The sequence below is a fragment of the Ranitomeya variabilis genome, chromosome 5 (assembly GCF_051348905.1).
Source record: "Ranitomeya variabilis isolate aRanVar5 chromosome 5, aRanVar5.hap1, whole genome shotgun sequence".
Classification (NCBI taxonomy): domain Eukaryota; kingdom Metazoa; phylum Chordata; class Amphibia; order Anura; family Dendrobatidae; genus Ranitomeya; species Ranitomeya variabilis.
In genome coordinates this window covers 225,226,348-225,244,872 of record NC_135236.1, presented here as the reverse complement: position 1 = coordinate 225,244,872, position 18,525 = coordinate 225,226,348, and the positions used below count along the sequence as shown (strand labels likewise).

The following is an 18,525-nucleotide window of genomic DNA, read 5'->3' as shown; positions in this document are numbered from 1 at the left end:
AGGCAGCGGAAGCGTCGTAAGATTGCTTCCGCTGCCCACGTCGGGCATTTCTTTCACATCATGCGTCTGGCCGACGTACCGACGCTAGTGTGAAAGCAGCCTAAGGCTATGTGCACACGTTGCGGATTAGCCTTAGGAATTTCTGGCACGGATTCTGCCTCTCCTGATTTGTCGCTTTTTTTTTTTTTTTTGTGGATTTGCTGCGTTTTTTTTACCCCTGCGGATTTCTATAATGGAATGGGTACAAAAACGCTGCAGATCCGCAAAAAAGAAGTGACATGCTACTACTTTTAAACCGCAGCGTTTCCGCAGCGGATTTTCCACAACGTGGGCACAGCTTTTTTTTTTCTGTCATTGGTTGACATTGTACTATAAATCAACTGCGGATCTGCAGCGTTTCTGCACCACAAAAAAACGCTGTGGATCCGCATAGAATCCGCAACGTGTGCACATAGCCTTACGGCACAATGTGTTACCAATGGTTTTCTTGGTGACTGTGGTCCCAGCTGCCTTGAGATGATTAACAAGTTCCCCCGTGTAGTTTTAGGCCGGTTTCACACGTCAGTGGCTCCGGTACGTGTGGTGACAGTTTCCTCACGTACCGGAGACACTGACTCATGTAGACACATTAAAATCAATGTGTCTCTGCACATGTCAGCGTGTTTTCACGGACCGTGTGTCTGTTTGAAAAACACGGAGACATGTCAGTGTTCGTGGGAGCGGCCGGATCACACGGACCCATTAAAGTCAATGGGTCCGTGTAAAACATGTACCGCACACGGATGCTGTCCGTGTGCCGTGCAGGAGACAGCAGTACAGTAAGCGCTGTCTCCCCAGCTTGTGCTGAAGCCACCATGCATTCCTTCTTCCCAACAGCGTTCGTTGGAGAGAAGGAATGAAAAATCATATTTTTTTTTGTGTGTTTAAAATAAAGATCCTTGTCACCACCCCCTGTGCGCCCGCCCACTGTAAATAAAATACTCACCCAGCTCCCTCGATGCTTCCTCTCAGCGCCGCAGCTTGTCCTATATGAGCGGTCACGTGGTGCCGCCCATTACAGTGATGAATATGCGGCTCCACCTCCCATAGGGGTGGAGCCGCATATTCATCACTGAAATTAGCGGTACCACGTGACCGCTCATACAGGAAGAAGCTGCGGCGCTGAGAGGAAGCATTGAGGGAGCTGGGTGAGTTATTTAAAGCGGGCGGGCGCACAGGGGGTGGGAGGGGGGTGCTGACAAGGATCTTTATTTTAAACACACAAAAAAAACCAATGATTTTTCATTCCTTCTTTCCAGCGAACGCTGTTGGGAAGAAGGAATGAATTCCGGCTTCAGCACCAGATGCAGGGGACAGCGCTTATCTCTAGCGCTGTCTCCTGCACGGTCTGTGTGGTCCTCAGCAGGCACACGGCTGCCGCACGTGTGCCACACTGATGTGCCACGTGAGCACACGGACACGGATAACTCCGGTACTGATTTTTCCGGTACCGGAATTATCTGGATGTGTGGGACAGGCCTTAGGCTGATCTCTCACCTTCCTCATTATCAAGGATACCCCACAAAGTGAGATTTAGCATGGTGCCTTAGATCGATGTCAATTGACAGTCATTCTCTTACTATTGCACCAACAGTTGTCTCCTCACCCAGCGTCTTACTTATGGTTTGGTAGCCCATTCCAGCTTTGTACAGGTCTATAATCTTGTCCCTGACCTCCTTATAAAGCTCTTTGGTCTTGCCCATGTTGTGGAGGTTAGAGACTGACTGAGTCTGTGGACAGGAGTCTTTTATAAAGGTGAATGTGTAAGACAGACTTTAATGCAGTCTTTAATGCAGGTAACGAGTTGATTAGGAGCTTTTAACTGGTCTGTAGAAGCCAGAACTCTTAATGGTTGGTAGGGGATCAAATACTTATTTCTCACTGCAAAATACAAATTTATACAATGAGATCGAATATAAAAAATTTAATCCAGAAAATTACAATGTTAACATTAACTACCCATAAAATTATAGACTGTTCATGTGTTTGTCAGTGGTCACCCTTTCAAAATCAGCAAGGGATCAAATACTTATTTCCCCCGATGTTTGTATGATTGTGCTGAATAGACATGCTTGGCTTCTCTCCATAGAAGTGAATTGAAAAATACTGGACCCATCTAGGGGACACACGACCGCAAGAATGCAAGTCGTATACATGTGGTCAGTGTCCACTACTGAGCTCTTAAAGAGGTCTTTAGTTTTTGCCCTTTCGCTTTTTCCTTGCCTTCTTCAGTCATAACTTTTTTTTTTTTTTTTTTTTTTTTTTTTTCTATTGATATAGCTGTATGAACTTATTTTTTTTTTTTGTGGGTCAGATTGTTGTTTTGAATACCATGAATTTTACCATACACTGTACTAAAAAAAAAATAAAGAAAAAAATCCAAGTTTGCAATTCCACCATTGTTTTGAGTGTTGCTTTTACGGTGTTCAATATGTACTGTAATTATGTTCCCAGGTCATTTTACTGTAACAGACTTGCTTTATATTTAAGCTATGATGTGTAATCTAGGTAGGATTTTATTTGTTAGAAGTGAAAAATAGTATGAACCAAAGATTTATTCCAAGAAACGTTTTTATTTATTTATTTTTTTTATTTTTTTTCTCCAGCCTCAGATCTTTTCCTCAACAAGAAAGAAAGACGACGGAATAGTATTAACAGGAATTTCATTGGTGACTACATTGGTATGGAAGACCATCCTGAACTCCGGCAATTTTTGGGAAAACGTGAAAAAGTGGATTTTGCTGACACTGTCACCAAATATGACCGACGGTCTAAGGTAAGTAAAAAGTGTTTTTCCAGTTGCAACAATTGCAATGTAATTTCAGAATGGTCTACTGTGAGATTAGAATATTGATAGAATTGGTCGAAAAGAACAAGGAGGACACTGATTGTTGATCAGCGGCTGGGAGTGGGATTTATAGAATATAGGTAAAGCATGTCTGTCAATTCTGGAAACTTCTCAGAATAAGGTGTGTGTGTGTGTGTATGTGTGTGTGTGTGTGTGTACATGTTATAGAACAGTTTGTGGTCTGCCCTTCTCACCAGATTGTCTCCTCTGTGGACTCCAGGTCCAATTTCCGATTTAGTGGCTGCTATGCTTTTCCTACAAAGATAGAGGGATTCCCTTTCTTCTTTCTCTTCAGTTCAGACAGAAGCAGAAGTAGTATGGAGGACCTAATACAGCAGTGCTGAGCTGTGTAGCTGTGAGTCCTGCACTGAAGTTAAATACATTTGCTATAAACTGCAAATTGTTTTTCCCGTGTCTACCTGGTCTTTCTCTGTGCCCAGGGCTCCTTCATCCTCCCTTCTCCATAGCTATTAGGATGCTCTGCAACCTGACCTCTCAGTGAGCTAGCAGTTAATTTTTGACCAAGTCATAATTCACCTTGAGAAAAAGCTGAAATCTGAGTTCTGGAGGCAAGAGAAAGGGAAGGCAGTGGCTGATGAAAGGAGAAAGAAGCAGATTTCTCTGACAAGATATATAACAAAATTTCTTGCATTCACCTCTATTGATTTATGCAAAGTTTGTTAGAACGACAGTGACCATTTAAATTGAAGATGCCTATTTTTGTTTTGGTTTTTTAACTGTATAAATCTAAAAATAAGGACTGAACTTCTTCTAAATTGTCTTTTCATAAAGTCATAAGTGATGGAGCCTCCAAGAGAGGGAATGTAATGACTTGGGTCAAATTTAGGATTGAATTAAATGAAAAAAAAAAGTTAGATTTGGTTGATTTTTAGCTCTTTAGCAAAAAAATTGGAGTGACAACCTTAATGTTACATTATGAAATGCATTCATTTTTATGGTGACGAATATTAAACACAACTTTTTTTTTTTTTTTCATTTTTAAAAGGCAATAAAAAGAGACCTTATACTAACCCCAAAATCCGTATACCTCATTGGGAGAGAGAAAGTAAAACAAGGCCCAGAGAAAGGAATAGTGAAGGAGGTGGTGAAAAAGAAGATTGACGTGGAGCGTATTCTTTCTGTGTCTTTAAGGTTAGTATCTGTACCTACGTGTAGAAACTCTGCTCTCCAACCTTCCTTCCTGTGTTGTTTTTTCCTATCACGCCGCTTTAGTATCTGTAAAACGTATTCCTGTAGTAAAGCCGTAGCCTGCTGTGAGGAGAACGTCTTTATAGCACAATAGTTACCCATCTGGCGCCATGTGGGAAAACATTTTCTCATTTCCATAGATAATTGTTTGCTTATGGATAATGTAATAATGAAAGTGATATGTATCCAAAATTTAGCCTACATAATTCTTTATTAACCCCTTCCCGACCTGTGACTCCACGTAGGCGTCATGAAAGTCTGTGCCAATCCGACCTGTGACGCCTATGTGGCGTCATGGAGGGATCACGTCCCTGCAGATTGGGTGAAAGGGTTAACTCCAATTTCACCCGATCTGCAGGGACAGGGGGAGTGGTACTTTAGCCCAGGGGGGGTGGCTTTGCCCCCATGTGGCTACGATCGCTCTTTGTCGCAATTTGTAATATTTCATCTATGAAAAGTGGTGAAATATTACTATCCAGCCCCTTTCCCCCCCCCATACTTGCCGAGCCTCCCGGTGTCCGTCCGTCTGTTCCATGGGCGCCGCCATCTTCCAAAATTGCAGGCTCATGCGTAGTGCGCCTGCCGAATCGGCCGGCAGATTCGTTCCATGTACATTTTGATCACTGTGATGAAACATATAACAGTGATCGAAATAAAAAAAATAGTAAATGAAACCCCCCCCCCCTTTATCACCCCCATAGGTAGGGACAATAATAAAATAAAGAAAATATATTTACTTTTATTTTTCCACTAGGGTTAGGGTTAGAACTAGGGTTAGGGTTAGAATTAGGGTTAGGGAAAGGCTATGTGCACACGTATTCTGGTCCTCTGCGGATTTTTCTGCAGCGGATTTGATAAATCCGCAGTGCAAAAATGCTGCGGATTTACTGTGGATTTCACTGCGGTTTTACAACTGCGGTTTTCTATAGGAGCAGCTGTAAAACCGCTGCGGAATCCGCAGAAAGAAGTGACATGCTGCGGAATGTAAACCGCTGCGTTTCCGCAGTTTTTTTTCTGCACAGCATTTTTTGTTTCCCATAGGTTTACATTGAACTGTAAATTCATGGGAAACTGCTGCGGATCCGCAGCACTTTCCGCAGCGTGTGCACATACCCTTAGAATTAGGCTATGTGCACACGGTGCGAATTTGGCTGCGGATCCGCAGCGGACTGGCCGCTGCGGATTCGTAGCAGTTTTCCATCAGGTTTACAGTACCATGTAAACCTATGGAAAACTAAATCCGCTGTGCCCATAGTGCGGAAAATACCGCGTGGAAACGCTGCGTTGTATTCTGCAGCATGTAAATTCTTTGTGCGGATTCTGCAGCGTTTTACACCTGCTCCATAATTGGAATCCACAGGTGAAATCCGCACAAAATAACACTGGAAATCAGCGGTAAATCCGCAGTTAAAACCGTGCCTTTTACCTGCGGATTTTGCAAAAATGGTGCTGAAAAATCTCACACAAATCTGCAACGTGGGCACATAGCCTTAGGGTTAGGGTTGGAATTAGGGGTAGGGTTGGAAATAGGGTTAAGATTAGGCTTGTGGTTAGGGTTAGGGGTGTGTTGGGGTTAGGGTTATGGCTAGAGTTGGGATTAGGGTTAGGGGTGTGTTGGGGTTAGTGTTTGAGTTAGAATTGAGGGGTTTCCACTGTTTAGGCACATCAGGGGTCTCCAAACGCAACATGGCGCCACCATTGATTCCAGCCAATCTTGCGTTCAAAAAGTCAAATGGTGCTCCTTCCCTTCCGAGCCCCGACGTGCGCCCAAGCAGTGGTTTACCACCACATATGGGGTACCAGCATACTCAGGAGAAATTGGACCCAAATAGTTGTTGCCCAGTTTGTCCTGTTACCCTTGCGAAAATAAAAAATTGCGGGCTAAAAAATTTTGGAGGAAAGAAAAATGATTTTTTATTTTCACGGCTCTGCGTTGTAAACTTCTGTGAAGCACTTGGGGGTTGAAAGTGCTCACCACATATCTAGATAAGTTCCTTGGGGGGTCTAGTTTCCAAAATGGGGTCACTTGTGGGGGGTTTCTACTGTTTAGGTACATCAGAGGCTCTGCAATGCAAACGTAACATGATGCCCGCAGACCATTCCATCAAAGTCTGCATTCCAAAATGTCACTACTTCCCTTCCGAGCCCCGACGTGTGCCCAAACAGTGGTTCTCCCCCCCCACATATGGGTAACAGTGTACTCAGGACAAACTGGACAACAACTTTTGGGGTCCAACATCTCCCGTTACTCTTGTGAAAAAAAAAAATTGCGGGCTAAAAAATTTTTGAAGAAAGGAAAATGATTTTTTATTTTCACGGCGCTGCGTTATAAACTTCTGTGAAGCACTTGGGGGTTTAAAGTTGTCACCGCACATCTAGATAAGTTCCTTGGGGGGTCTAGTTTCCAAAATGGGGTCACTTGTGGGGGAGCTCCAATGTTTAGGCACACAGGGGCTCTCCAAACACAACATTGTGTCCGCTAACGATTGTAGCTAATTTTTCATTCAAAAGTCAAATGGCGCTCCTTCCCTTCCGAGCTCTGCCATGTGCACAAACAGTGGTTTACCCCCACATATGGGGTATCAGCGTACTCAGGACAAATTGTACAATAACTTTTGGGGGTCCAGTTCCTCTTTTTAGCCTTGGGAAAATAAAAAAAATTGTTGCTAAAAGATCATTTTTGTGACTAAAAAGTTAAATGTTCATTTTTTTCCTTCCATGTTGCTTCTGCTGCTGTGAAGTACCTGAAGGGTTAATAAACTTTTTGAATGTGGTTTTGAGCACCTTGAGGGGTGCAGTTTTTAGAATGGTGTCACTTTTGGGTATTTTCAGCCATATAGACCCCTGAAACTGACTTCAAATGTGAGGTGGTCCCTAAAGAAAATGGTGTTGTAAAAATGAGAAATCGCTGGTCAAATTTTAACCCTTATAACTTCCTAGCAAAAAAAAAATTTGTTTCCAAAATTGTGCTGATGTAAAGTAGACATGTGGGAAATGTTGTTAATTATTTTGTGTCACATAATTCTCTCGTTTAACAGAATAAAAATTCAAAATTTGAAAATTGCGAAATTTTCAAAAGTTTAGCCAAATTTCCATTTTTTTCACAAATAAACGCAAAAATTATCGACCTAAATTTACCACTAACGTGAAGCCCAATATGTCACGAAAAAACAGTCTCAGAACCGCTAGGATCCGTTGAAGCGTTCCTGAGTTATTGCCTCATAAAGGGACACTGGTCAGAATTGTAAAAAACGGCCAGGTGATTAAGGTCAAAATAGACTGGGTCATGAAGGGGTTAAGCCAGCGGACTTGAAAATGTGGTGTTTTTCCAGAAATTGAGCCATTTCTCCACATTACAGGCCACTCTTCATAAATGTCATTTGTAAAAAAACTTTTCTGGATACCGATCTATGGATGGGTAATAAGTGTGGGATCAATGCTGATCCCACCACAATGACCTACACACACACTAGAAAAGAGTACCATGTTCACAGCCTGCTCCAATGCTAATGTTCATAGTGATGACATGTCTTGGGATGAGAGGCATAATGGTTAGCGATAATGCGTCACTAAACGGATGATACACCTTCTAAATTAATAAAGCAGTTGGAAAGCTCTCGTGGTTGGTGAATAAAGACCATTGTTGTACTTTTTTTTTTTTTTTTTTTTTTTTTTTTTGCTATGCAGTAAGCAGCGCTGCACCTGGGATACTTATACATCAATAGGGCATCCTATTAAAGGGAATGTGCCAGCAGAAAATGACCTAATGTTAAGATTAAATTCAATGTTTTGTGTTTTAAATAAAAAAAAAAATTAAAAAAAAGTGGAATTCTTACATTGGCTACAGGGATTTTTTAGACTAACGTCCTGTTTCATGAAATTCACATGTACATTAATTAGCCACAATGAACACTCTGACCCTATTTTGTATTGAAGCACCTGTTGAGCGTATACAAATGTTGTTGCGAAGGGAAATTGCTTACTGTGCTCGGTGGATCCTGTTAGGCCTGTCCCACACGTCTAGATAATTCCGGTACCGGAAAAAATCGGTACCGGAGTTATCCGTGTCCGTGAGCTCACGTAGGCCATCCGTGCGGCACGGCCTACGTGAGCTCACGGACACGGATAACTCCGGTACCGATTTGTTCCGACTGGGTACCACACGGAGCGTGCAGGAGACAGCGCTAGAGATAAGCTCTGTCCCCTGCATCTGGTGCTGAAGCGGCCATTCATATCTTCTCTCCAGCAGCGTTCGCTGGAAAGAAGATATGAAAAATCCCTTTTTTTTTTTTTTTTGTCCTCGTGTTTAAAATAAAGATCCCTGTCACCACCCCCTGTGCGCCCCCCCCCCCCCCCCCCTGCTGTTACTAAAATACTCACCCGGCTCCCTCGCAGCGTCCTGTCCTCGCCGCACCTTCTCCTGTATGAGCGGTCACGTGGGGCCACCGATTAGTCATCATGAATATGCAGCTCCACCTCCCATAGGGGTGGAGCCGCATATTCATTACTGTAATCGGCCCCACGTGACCGCTCATACAGGAGAAGGTGCAACGAGGACAGGACGCTGCGAGGGAGCCGGATGAGTATTTTAGTAACAGCGGGGGGGGGGGGGGGGCGCACAGGGGGTGGGAGGGCGGGGGTGGTGACAGGGATCTTTTAAACACGAGGACAAAAAAAGGGATTTTTCATCTTCTCTACAGCAAACGCTGCTGCAGAGAAGATATGAATGGCGGCTTCAGCACCATGTGGGGGGGACAGCGCTTACTGTAGCGCTGTCTCCTGCATGCCACACGGACTGCACACGGACAACGTCCGTGTGCGGTACGTGTTTTACACGGACCCATTGATTTAGCGGATTTAATGGGTCCGTGTAATACTTGCGCTCCCACGAACACTGACATGTCTCCGTGTTTGGCACACGGAGACACGGTCCGCAAAAAATCAATGACATCTGCACAGATGCATTGATTTCAATGTGTCTACGTGTGTCAGTGGCTCCGGTACGTGAGAAAACTGTCACCTCACGTACCGGAGCCACTGACGTGTGAAACCGGCCCTATATAGAGGTGGTACTAGTGATGAGTGAACCGAGAGTCTTCAACGTGCTCGAATAATATGTTCAAGTCCCCACGCTTGCATGTCTCATGGCTGTTCAATAGCCGCAACACATGCAGAGATTGCCCAACAAACTTGCAATCCCTTCATGTGTTGCAGCTGTCGAGCAGCCAAGGGGACTCTAGCATACTGAAGACACTTGGTTAGCATCTGAGCATGCTTTGATAACCTTATCCGAGCATGTTCGCTCATCACTTGATGTTACCAGTCATTGTAATTCTGCCTCTGTTCAGGAACAGATTTCAAAAGTTTCCTTAACAGACAAAAAGTAGGAGTCTAAAATGGCCCCTTGGCTAGTGTGAAAATCGCAGATTAATTCATTAAAAAAAAAAATTCCATGTTTGCAAAATACATGTAACACAAAAACCTGATTTAAACCATATGTCACTTTCTAACGACACGTTTCCTTTAAGTAGATGTTACCACGGTGGAGCTAGCCTTCATTTTGCACGGAGGCAGACTATGAATTCTAGTAAGGCCCCTGTTTGAAACTTTAAAAGGATTTTATTGGGGAAGTCTGCATACCAAGGAGCCCTGTCAAGTATTTACTGGATTCAGACTAAGTGATTTTGCAGAAATGGGTCATTGCTGCAAAGTGTTCATCTTGGGAGTAGGGAGAATATGTACGAAAAAAAGCAACCGGACCAGAGCCATACAACCCTCCTACCTGCTGTTATCCCTGTGTTATTAGTAAGCCCGGTGCAGTGTCATGCATGTATCATTCTGGAATCATCATGTTTAGCCGGGCTTACAAATTGGAAGAGATGTTGGGGATGTGGCCCCTGGACTAGTGTCCTTCAAATCGTTTTAGCTCAACAGTAATTGTCTTGAGAAAGTCTTTTCTAGTTATTAGAAGGTAGTAAATACTCCAGAACAGTTGGATCACCGTACTGCGGGTCGTCTTGTGTGCAGTTGTATGTCAAATTCAACCAGGTTTTATTAACCGTGCATCGCCATGTAAATAATTATGACATTAATTGCAGTTTGGAAAAATACTTTTTTTTTTTTTCCTTACAGTACATTCCAAGATGACTTTTTCATTCTTCACGAACAAGAATATGATAGTTTGCTGGAATCTGTCTTCAAGACTGAATTCATTAGCCTGCTGGCCAAACACTATGAGGAAAAAACCCAAAGAAAACTACCTCTGAAATTTAGCAATACGTGAGTATGTGTTCGCCATGAGAATGCGGTTTATCAGACTGTTTGGAGTGGCTTTGGACAAGCCTCCAATTTGGCATTTGGTCTCAAATTCATTTTTTATTTAACCAGGCTTATTCTAGTAGCTTCCCTGCCATTCCAGGAGCCGGCTGCCTCTCCCTTTTGTCCATCAGGCAACATTTCTTCCTCCTTTTTTTTTTTTTTTTTTTTTTTTTCTTTTTTTGTCATGCAGCACAATAAATTGAGGGGCTGGCTTTGTAGAACATAGTTTAAAGTTTGCCAAAGATGAAAGATGTTCTCCCAAACTAATGAGCATTTCACTGATTTTCCTTTATGTATATTCTGGGTTACTAGAACAAGGCTCGTTAGAGTCGATATTGGCTTTTAGGATTTCTACTTCCTATAGGTGGCGCTGGAGTTCTAGTCCTCTTCCTCTCTAAAGAGACAATTTGCATATTTTTAACTTTATAATATGGTACTATATAAAGGATCCAGAAAAACTTTTATAATTTATGGGTAAAAGAAAAAAAGGCAGGTTAGGGGGCATTAATGGGGGGGGGGGGGGGGGGGGAGGAGAGTCCTGCGGTTCCAGTGATAGAGGTAAACGTGTTGACAAGATAAGTAGGATTTTTTAATTCGTACTCAGTAAGGGACTAGTTTTTTCTAAAGGTACCGTCACACTAAACGATATCGCTAGCGATCCGTGACGTTGCAGCGTCCTGGCTAGCGATATCGTTGAGTGTGACACGCAGCAGCGATCAGGATCCTGCTGTGATATCGCTGGTCGTTGGTTAAAGTTCAGAACTTTATTTGGTCGTCAGATCGCCGTGTATCGTCGTGTTTGACAGCAAAAGCAACGATGCCAGCAATGTTTTACAATGGTAACCAGGGTAAATATCAGGTTACTAAGCGCAGGGCCGCGCTTAGTAACCTGATGTTTACCCTGGTTACCAGTGTAAAATGTAAAAAAACAAACAGTACATACTCACCTTCGCGTCCCCCGCCGTCCGCTTCCTGCACTGACTGAGCGCCGGCCGTAAAGTGAAAGCACAGCACAGCGGTGACGTCACCGCTCTGCTGTTAGGGCCGGCACTCAGTCAGTGCAGGAAGCGGACGGCGGGGGACGCGAAGGTGAGTATGTACTGTTTGTTTTTTTACATTTTACACTGGTAACCAGGGTAAACATCGGGTTACTAAGCACGGCCCTGCGCTTAGCAACCCGATGTTTACCCTGGTTACCCGGGGACCTCTGCATCGTTGGTCGCTGGAGAGCGGTCTGTGTGACAGCTCTCCAGCGACCACACAGCGACGCTGCAGCGATCGGGATCGTTGTCTGTATCGCTGCAGCGTCGCTTAGTGTGAAGGTACCTTAAATGTCAGAGTTGATGATAAAATGGCAAATAATTAAGCTTTTGTTCAAATATTTATATAGGGGATCAGAATTAAATAAAACTAGTTTAGGTATGAAAGTTATTTTGGTTTCTAAATCCGTATCTATGCAACATTTTAGTTTTGCATGTCCCAAATTTTCAAGATAAAAACAGGCACTGCACCCCATGTCTTTTTTTTTTTTTTTTAGTTTTAGAGAAGCACTTCCATGACCTTTAGTATCAGTGTGTGTATTAATGTACTGACCTACCACTGCTTTCCCTGGTGTCCAGCGGCTTTCTGCTCTGCGGCGTCACCATAATGGCAACAAGCCGGCCCGTTCTTGCAGTACGCATGAGCCAGAAGTCGATTTTACAATGAGAGCCTATAGATCCTCTGCGTTCTGACTAAACATACACCGTAAAAGCAATTCCCAAAAAACATCAGAATTGCATTTTTTCACAACTTCACTTTTCATTTTTTTACCACATCATGTACTGAAAATGGGAAAAAAAAGCCAAGTACAACTCGTCCTGCAAAAACAAGCCCTTGTATGTCAGTGTGGATAGAAAACTAAGCGTTATGGCTCTGAGAAGGGGAGCAAAAGCGTAAATTGGTCCTGTCGTGAAGGGGTTACATTTTTCGTTATTTTTCCATCTTTTTGAGAGAGGAGTTTTAAGAGGAAATTGTCAATTTGAGTTTGACAGTTTGGGTACGTGCGTCTTTAGGAATTTTGTAGCCTTGATCCTTTTTAGTTCAGGATTACTGAGTATATCTCTTGGGGCTCGCTCACACCACCTTACAAATCAGACAGGTGCTATCCGTTTTCTTTTTTTTTTTTTTTCCGGACAGATTGCACACTGACCAGTATTAGTGAATGGGGCAGTGCTGATGATCATTATTTTCAATGGCAAAATCTGTGATTTCACTCTGAAATAGAATGAGTGCGAGAAAACAGATGGATGCAATAAGGCGTCACAGTATGGCATCTGATTTTTAGATACATAGGTAACTGTAAGTGGTCCTGTAAGTCAGTATTATCTACGGAGTAAAAAAAAAACTAATTGCATACTGTCTGTATATTGCATACTGTCCGCACAAGGATTACAAGGGAGGAAAAAAATTGCCACGTTTTGATGAAAATCGTTAGTTGTTTTTTTTTTTTTTTTTAATTTATTTAATACTGTAGTGTGACCCAGCCTTATTTGTCTTTTCTGGTTGATCTCATTGTTGGCGAGAACATGTCAGGCTGGTGATGCGCATGTCCTTTCATTATAATCTTGTTTTTTTGAAGGATTTCAACTTATTTGAATTAGAATATAAAATGTGGAAGTTTGTAATCGTACTATTTTCCTATGACATTTGTGATATCAAAATATTGAGGACAAGAATCTACTGTTGCTAAATAGTTCATAGTTGGTTATTTTTTCTATGTTTTACTATAGACTTGAGATGAAACTAAAAAAAGAAAACTGGGGTCCATGGAGCGGTGGAAGTGGCTCACGTCAAGTGCAGTTTCTCCAAGGATTTGGTGATGTAGCTATACTTAAACACAGCAATAAGGTGCTTCAGGTCAGCATAGGACAAGGCTTGCCAAAGAACTCCCGTAAGTAGATCTGTATTCAGGAGCAATTAAGAGAAAAATCACCCTAACTTTTTTCAGGAGAATACATTCTCTGAATGTAATTAATTTTACAAGAATTGTGTGTGTGTGTGTGTGTGTGTGTGTGTGTGTGTGTGTGTTTTCGTGTGTGCGCTAGGGCTGTGGAGTCTGTTAGCCAAACCGGCTCCTCCATTTCCCTTACTCCGACCCCACAGCACTGGTCACTACTGAGCATGTACATAAAGTGCAGCACAGATTCATCTCAGCTAAAAGCCCAGATCCTTAGATCAAGAACAGACATTTATAGGACATTTCATAACTTTCCCAAATTTTTTTTGAAGACATTTACAGCACATCCTGAATTTGTACTACTGTACCCAATGTATTATATATTTTGGGAGTCGTTCCATTTTATAGAGACTCTGACTCCACCACAGTGGACACGGACTCCACAGCCCCATATACACAATATAGTGTAAAGCTGTGTTTCAACAAAGAGTCCTCATGTTCTCCAGAATTATTTTACACATAGTAACATGTTCTGTGGTAGATTCTGATACAGAAAGTCGCTGGGCTGCTTTTTTTTTTTTTTTTTTGTGGCACTTTTATTTGACTTTAATGACAAATATTTATTATTTAGGGCCAACACGAAGAAACTTGGTGCAAGGAAGAGGAAACACAAACCAAGCCAAATCTTACCCAATCAGGGCTGCCCCACCACCACCAGGTAGGTCGTAAAGCAAAGTTGGATAATAGTGTGATCTCCACTAATCCCGTAACTACCTCAGTCTACTGTAAACTTCTACCACATTAAATATGTCTGCTGTGACATTATCGCATCAGTATGTAATCCTTTTATTGCCATATTATACTTTTTTTTTTTTTTCTCTAAACCCCTCTTTTAGTGATGTTGGCGCATGCGTTCCCAGCACTATGTTACTGTGATCGCCGCTTTGCTCCTTCCCTTGTTAGGCCACCACACTGAGTCCTCATGCAGATCTTCCAACTCTGCAGTATATGCCAGCTGCCTCCACCTGGTTATAGGGAGCTGTGGTCAGATCCTGCACAAACTTAAACTTAGTAAACCTACATAGAAAAGAAATACCAATAATACTAATAAGTAAAAAGTGGGATACTAGAAAAACAAATAAATCCAAAAGAAAAATAAGTATCCGATAAACAAATAGCAATGTATAAATTTTATTAAATAATATTTACAAGACATGATTGTACAACATTGTTAAAAAGCATGGAAAGCATGCTGAAACAAGACTTAGAATATCAAATCAAACGATGGAAAAAATGTGAGGGATGGGTGTGTCAAACGGCCAGCAAAAGTAACTAATAAGGGCTGTCCCACACGTCCAGATAATTCCGGTACCGGAATAAATCGGTACCGGAGTTATCCGTGTCCGTGTGCCTGGGAACTCACGGAGGCCATACGTGCGGCACATTTGTGTCGCCCGTATGGCGAGTGGGTACCACACGGAGCGTGTGGTACCCACTCTGCATGGTGCTGAAGCTGCGATTCATATCTTCCCTGCAGCAGCGTTTGCTGCAGAGAAAATATGAAGAATAGTGTTTAAAATAAAGATCCATGTGTCCGCCGCCCCCACACCCCCTGTGCGCCCCCCCGCTGGTCAGAAAATACTTATCCGCCTCCCTCGCTGCTTCCTGGTCTGGCCGCGGCTTCTCCTGCATGCGGTCACGTGGGGCCGATCATTTACATTCATGAATATGTGGCTCCACCTCCCATAGGGGCGGAGCCGACTATTCATGATTGTAAATGATCGGCCCCACGTGACCGCATACAGTAGGAGGCGCGGCCAGACCAGGAAGGAGCGAGGGAGCGGGTAAGTATTTTCTGACCAGCGGGGGGGGGGCGCACAGGGGGTGGGGGGGCGGCGGACACATGGATCTTTATTTTTAACACTATTCTTCATATTTTCTCTACAGCAAACGCTGCTGCAGGGAAGATATGAATACCGGCTTCAGCACCATGTGGGGGGGACAGCGCTTACTGTAGCGCTGTCTCCTGCACGCACACGGACCCCAGACGGAGAATGTCCGTGTGAGGTCCGTGTTTTACGCGGACCCATTGACTCTATTGGGTCCGTGTAAAACGTGCGCTCCCACGAACACTGACATGTCTCCGTGTTTGGCACACGGAGACACGGTCCGCAAAAAATCAATGACATCTGAACAGATGCATTGATTTTTATGGGTCTACGTGTGTCAGTGTCTCCGGTACGTGAGGAAACTGTCACCTCACGTACCGGAATCACTGACGTGTGAAACCGGCCTCAGAAAGTATAAATTTAATGAATGAATAAATCACAATCATAAAGGATAAATAAATATCAATTATACTGGTCAGTATAAATTAATTTTATGTATAGAAAAATATATTACTGATGGAAACCATTTCATATCTCAATGCATAGTGCATATGTGAAGTAATTAAGGAAAGTAATGGTAACTATGCCAACACACAATATTGAGTTGAATAGATATTAAATATAAACATCAAATTTCCCAGTACATGATAAAACCTATAGAACATAATTACAGAAAAAGCATTTGAGAACTATAGCACAAAAAGGTAATAAATTAAATAAATATCAAATACATATATACCAAAAGGTAAAAGTGCATAGTGCAGACCATGATACCATCACATAACAATCAAGGTAATCAAATGCACCAGATAGGGTATGAAATCCAAATATTATTCCATGTTCCAATACTGACCAGGATGCACAAGCCGCCCCCTCGCTGCACTCCACTTTGGAGTGCTGCCTGACCTGACCTCGGATTGTCTGACCACGTCTTTGCCTTAGTCTTCCTGTACCTCATACCAGTGTCTCTGACCCTCTGGTCATCTGCTGCAAACCTGGAGACTGCCCTTGTGTGGTATCTGGTGACTACCTGTAGCCAAGCCTATCCTCACCATCAGAGGCTGTGGTGAATACCAGGTAGTCACTTAGTTCCACCTCTCCAGGGTAAGCCTAGCCCGTGGTGCATTGTCCACTCCCACCAGCATTACAACCATCCATAATATGTCTACAATGTACGTATTAAAATACATGGTCATCGCTGCCTTCTACCATTTAGCGTCACTACGTTCCCCTTCAGCACCGTGTGAGAGCTGCAATGTGCATGTCATAGACCTTCATTGATAAAGTGACTGCTGGTCCTCGGTGAAATGCTCTGTGAACTTGCTGGTCACAACTGCGGCTACATGGTGCACAAGAGGACTACAGCAGGCCTAGAACTGGGAGAAGACCGTGACCGAAAAGTATTTTAATGCATACACTGTGCACACTGATGGCTAAAGATGGAATTTAAAAAAATGCAGTCATGTTGTTGTGGGTGTTTTTACCCATCATTTTGTACCTTTCCAAAAAAAAAAATACTCCTACACATTTTACCCAGGGGCCTTCACAAATCCTGATTTTGCTCTAGAAGGGAAATGACTACTCTTTTGGTCATTAAACAGGCTTTTTTTGTAAACCATACAGTCTGATATCTTTTCTCTTCTTCAGCCCTCTTAATACAGTGGCATGTAAGTTTGGGCACCTCTGGTGAAAATTACTGTTATTGTGAACAGTTAAGCAAGTTGAAGATGAAATGAGATGTATATAACGAGGTTAAAATATAATTTTTATTCTATAGTAATAAAATCAATCCCTATATTCAAAAGCATGCAAATAAGAAAAAAGCACAAAGTGCATTGTGCATAAACAGAAGGCAATTCAAAAATGGTATACTAGGCTAGAGCTCCCTTTTACTATGCAAAAAGGCAATATCCTAGGCAGAAGTTAATGAGTCTGTGTCAATTCATTCATTCATGGAGAATAAGTCAAGCCTCTTCTGTAAAAGGTGCATTAAGTTCCATGTCGACTATAAATAGTAAACAGAAACCCAATGGATACAACAGAGACCTGCCTTCCAGTCTCCATATCTATTTGTGGGCTGTGTGTATACATCTAACTGGAATCTCTAAAATCGACCATAAATAATCATTAATGTTGAGTTCTGGGGATTGTGGGGGCCAGATGAGATGCTCAACTTCATTAGAATGTTCCTCGTGCCATGCTTTAACGATTCTAGCTGTATGAATTGGTGCATTATCATCTTGAAAGATGGCGTTCCCCTCCGGGAACTGTGCTTGAACTATTGGATGCACTTGGTTGCCCAAAATGCCTAAATAATCTCGGCTGTTAATTCTTCCATGAAGGGATATCATTGGCCCGGCGGATCTCCATGATATAGCACCCCAGATCATCACAGAACCTCCGCCATGTTTTACGGTTGGGAGAAGGCAGTCTGGATGGAATGCTTCTTTCGGATGTTTCCAAACGTACACTCGGCCGGAGGTCGGAAATAGGGTAATCGATGATTCGTCTGAGAATCACATGTTTCCACTGCTCAAGGGACCAATTCTGGAGGTTTCTACACCACTCTAAATGCTTGGAAACATTTGTCATTGAGAGCAGCGGTTTTCTAATTGCAGCTCTTCCATGGAATCCAGATTTGTGCAGCTCCCGATGTGCAGTTTTCGTGGAAACTGGGTTCTGTAGGTGTTCATTGAGCTCAGCAGTGATCTTCTGAGCCGTGGTCTTGCGATCCTCTCACAATTCGCTTTAGAGTGTCTCTCTGTCAACTTTGACTTTCGGCCGGACCTGTGCTTTGCTGCGGACGTTTTTCCTTCTCTTTCAAACGCAGTCATTACTTTGGAGACAGTACCTCTTGACACGCCAAGCATTCGGGCACTTTCTGTTACACTAGCGCCTGCCATACGAGCACCAACAATTTGGCATCTTTGAAAATCCGAGAGGTCTGCCATTGGTATCAGGTTCTCATCAATGTTCTTACAATTATGCAAAACAAACAGTTAATTTACATACACAAATAATCAACTACAAAACATTACCATATGTCACGGTTTGCATGTTTATCACATGTTTCCATTATTTTGTCCAACCAATATACTGTCAAATGTTCTGACGCATCTATATCACCATGAGGGCCACTATATAATATGAACAGCATATTGAAATGGAACCATCTCACCAAACACGCTGACAGACGTATCTAATAGCATCTTTGATAATCCTTGCTGGTATCCTGGTGGACTTCCCCACATTTTTTAGAAATTACCGACGTTTCGTTGCTCTTA

At 42.7% G+C, this 18,525-nt stretch overlaps 1 protein-coding gene across 1 annotated transcript in view; it reads left to right on the top strand.

Moving 5' to 3' along the window:
• Positions 1-18,525, top strand: part of MYO1E (myosin IE) — a 189,285-nt gene that overhangs the window by 148,788 nt on the left and 21,972 nt on the right. The window contains exons 21-25 of the mRNA XM_077263863.1: positions 2,646-2,815; positions 3,894-4,039; positions 10,229-10,375; positions 13,186-13,346; positions 13,984-14,070. Of these exons, the coding sequence (XP_077119978.1) occupies positions 2,646-2,815; positions 3,894-4,039; positions 10,229-10,375; positions 13,186-13,346; positions 13,984-14,070 (711 nt within the window). The remainder of the gene's footprint in view (positions 1-2,645; positions 2,816-3,893; positions 4,040-10,228; positions 10,376-13,185; positions 13,347-13,983; positions 14,071-18,525) is intronic.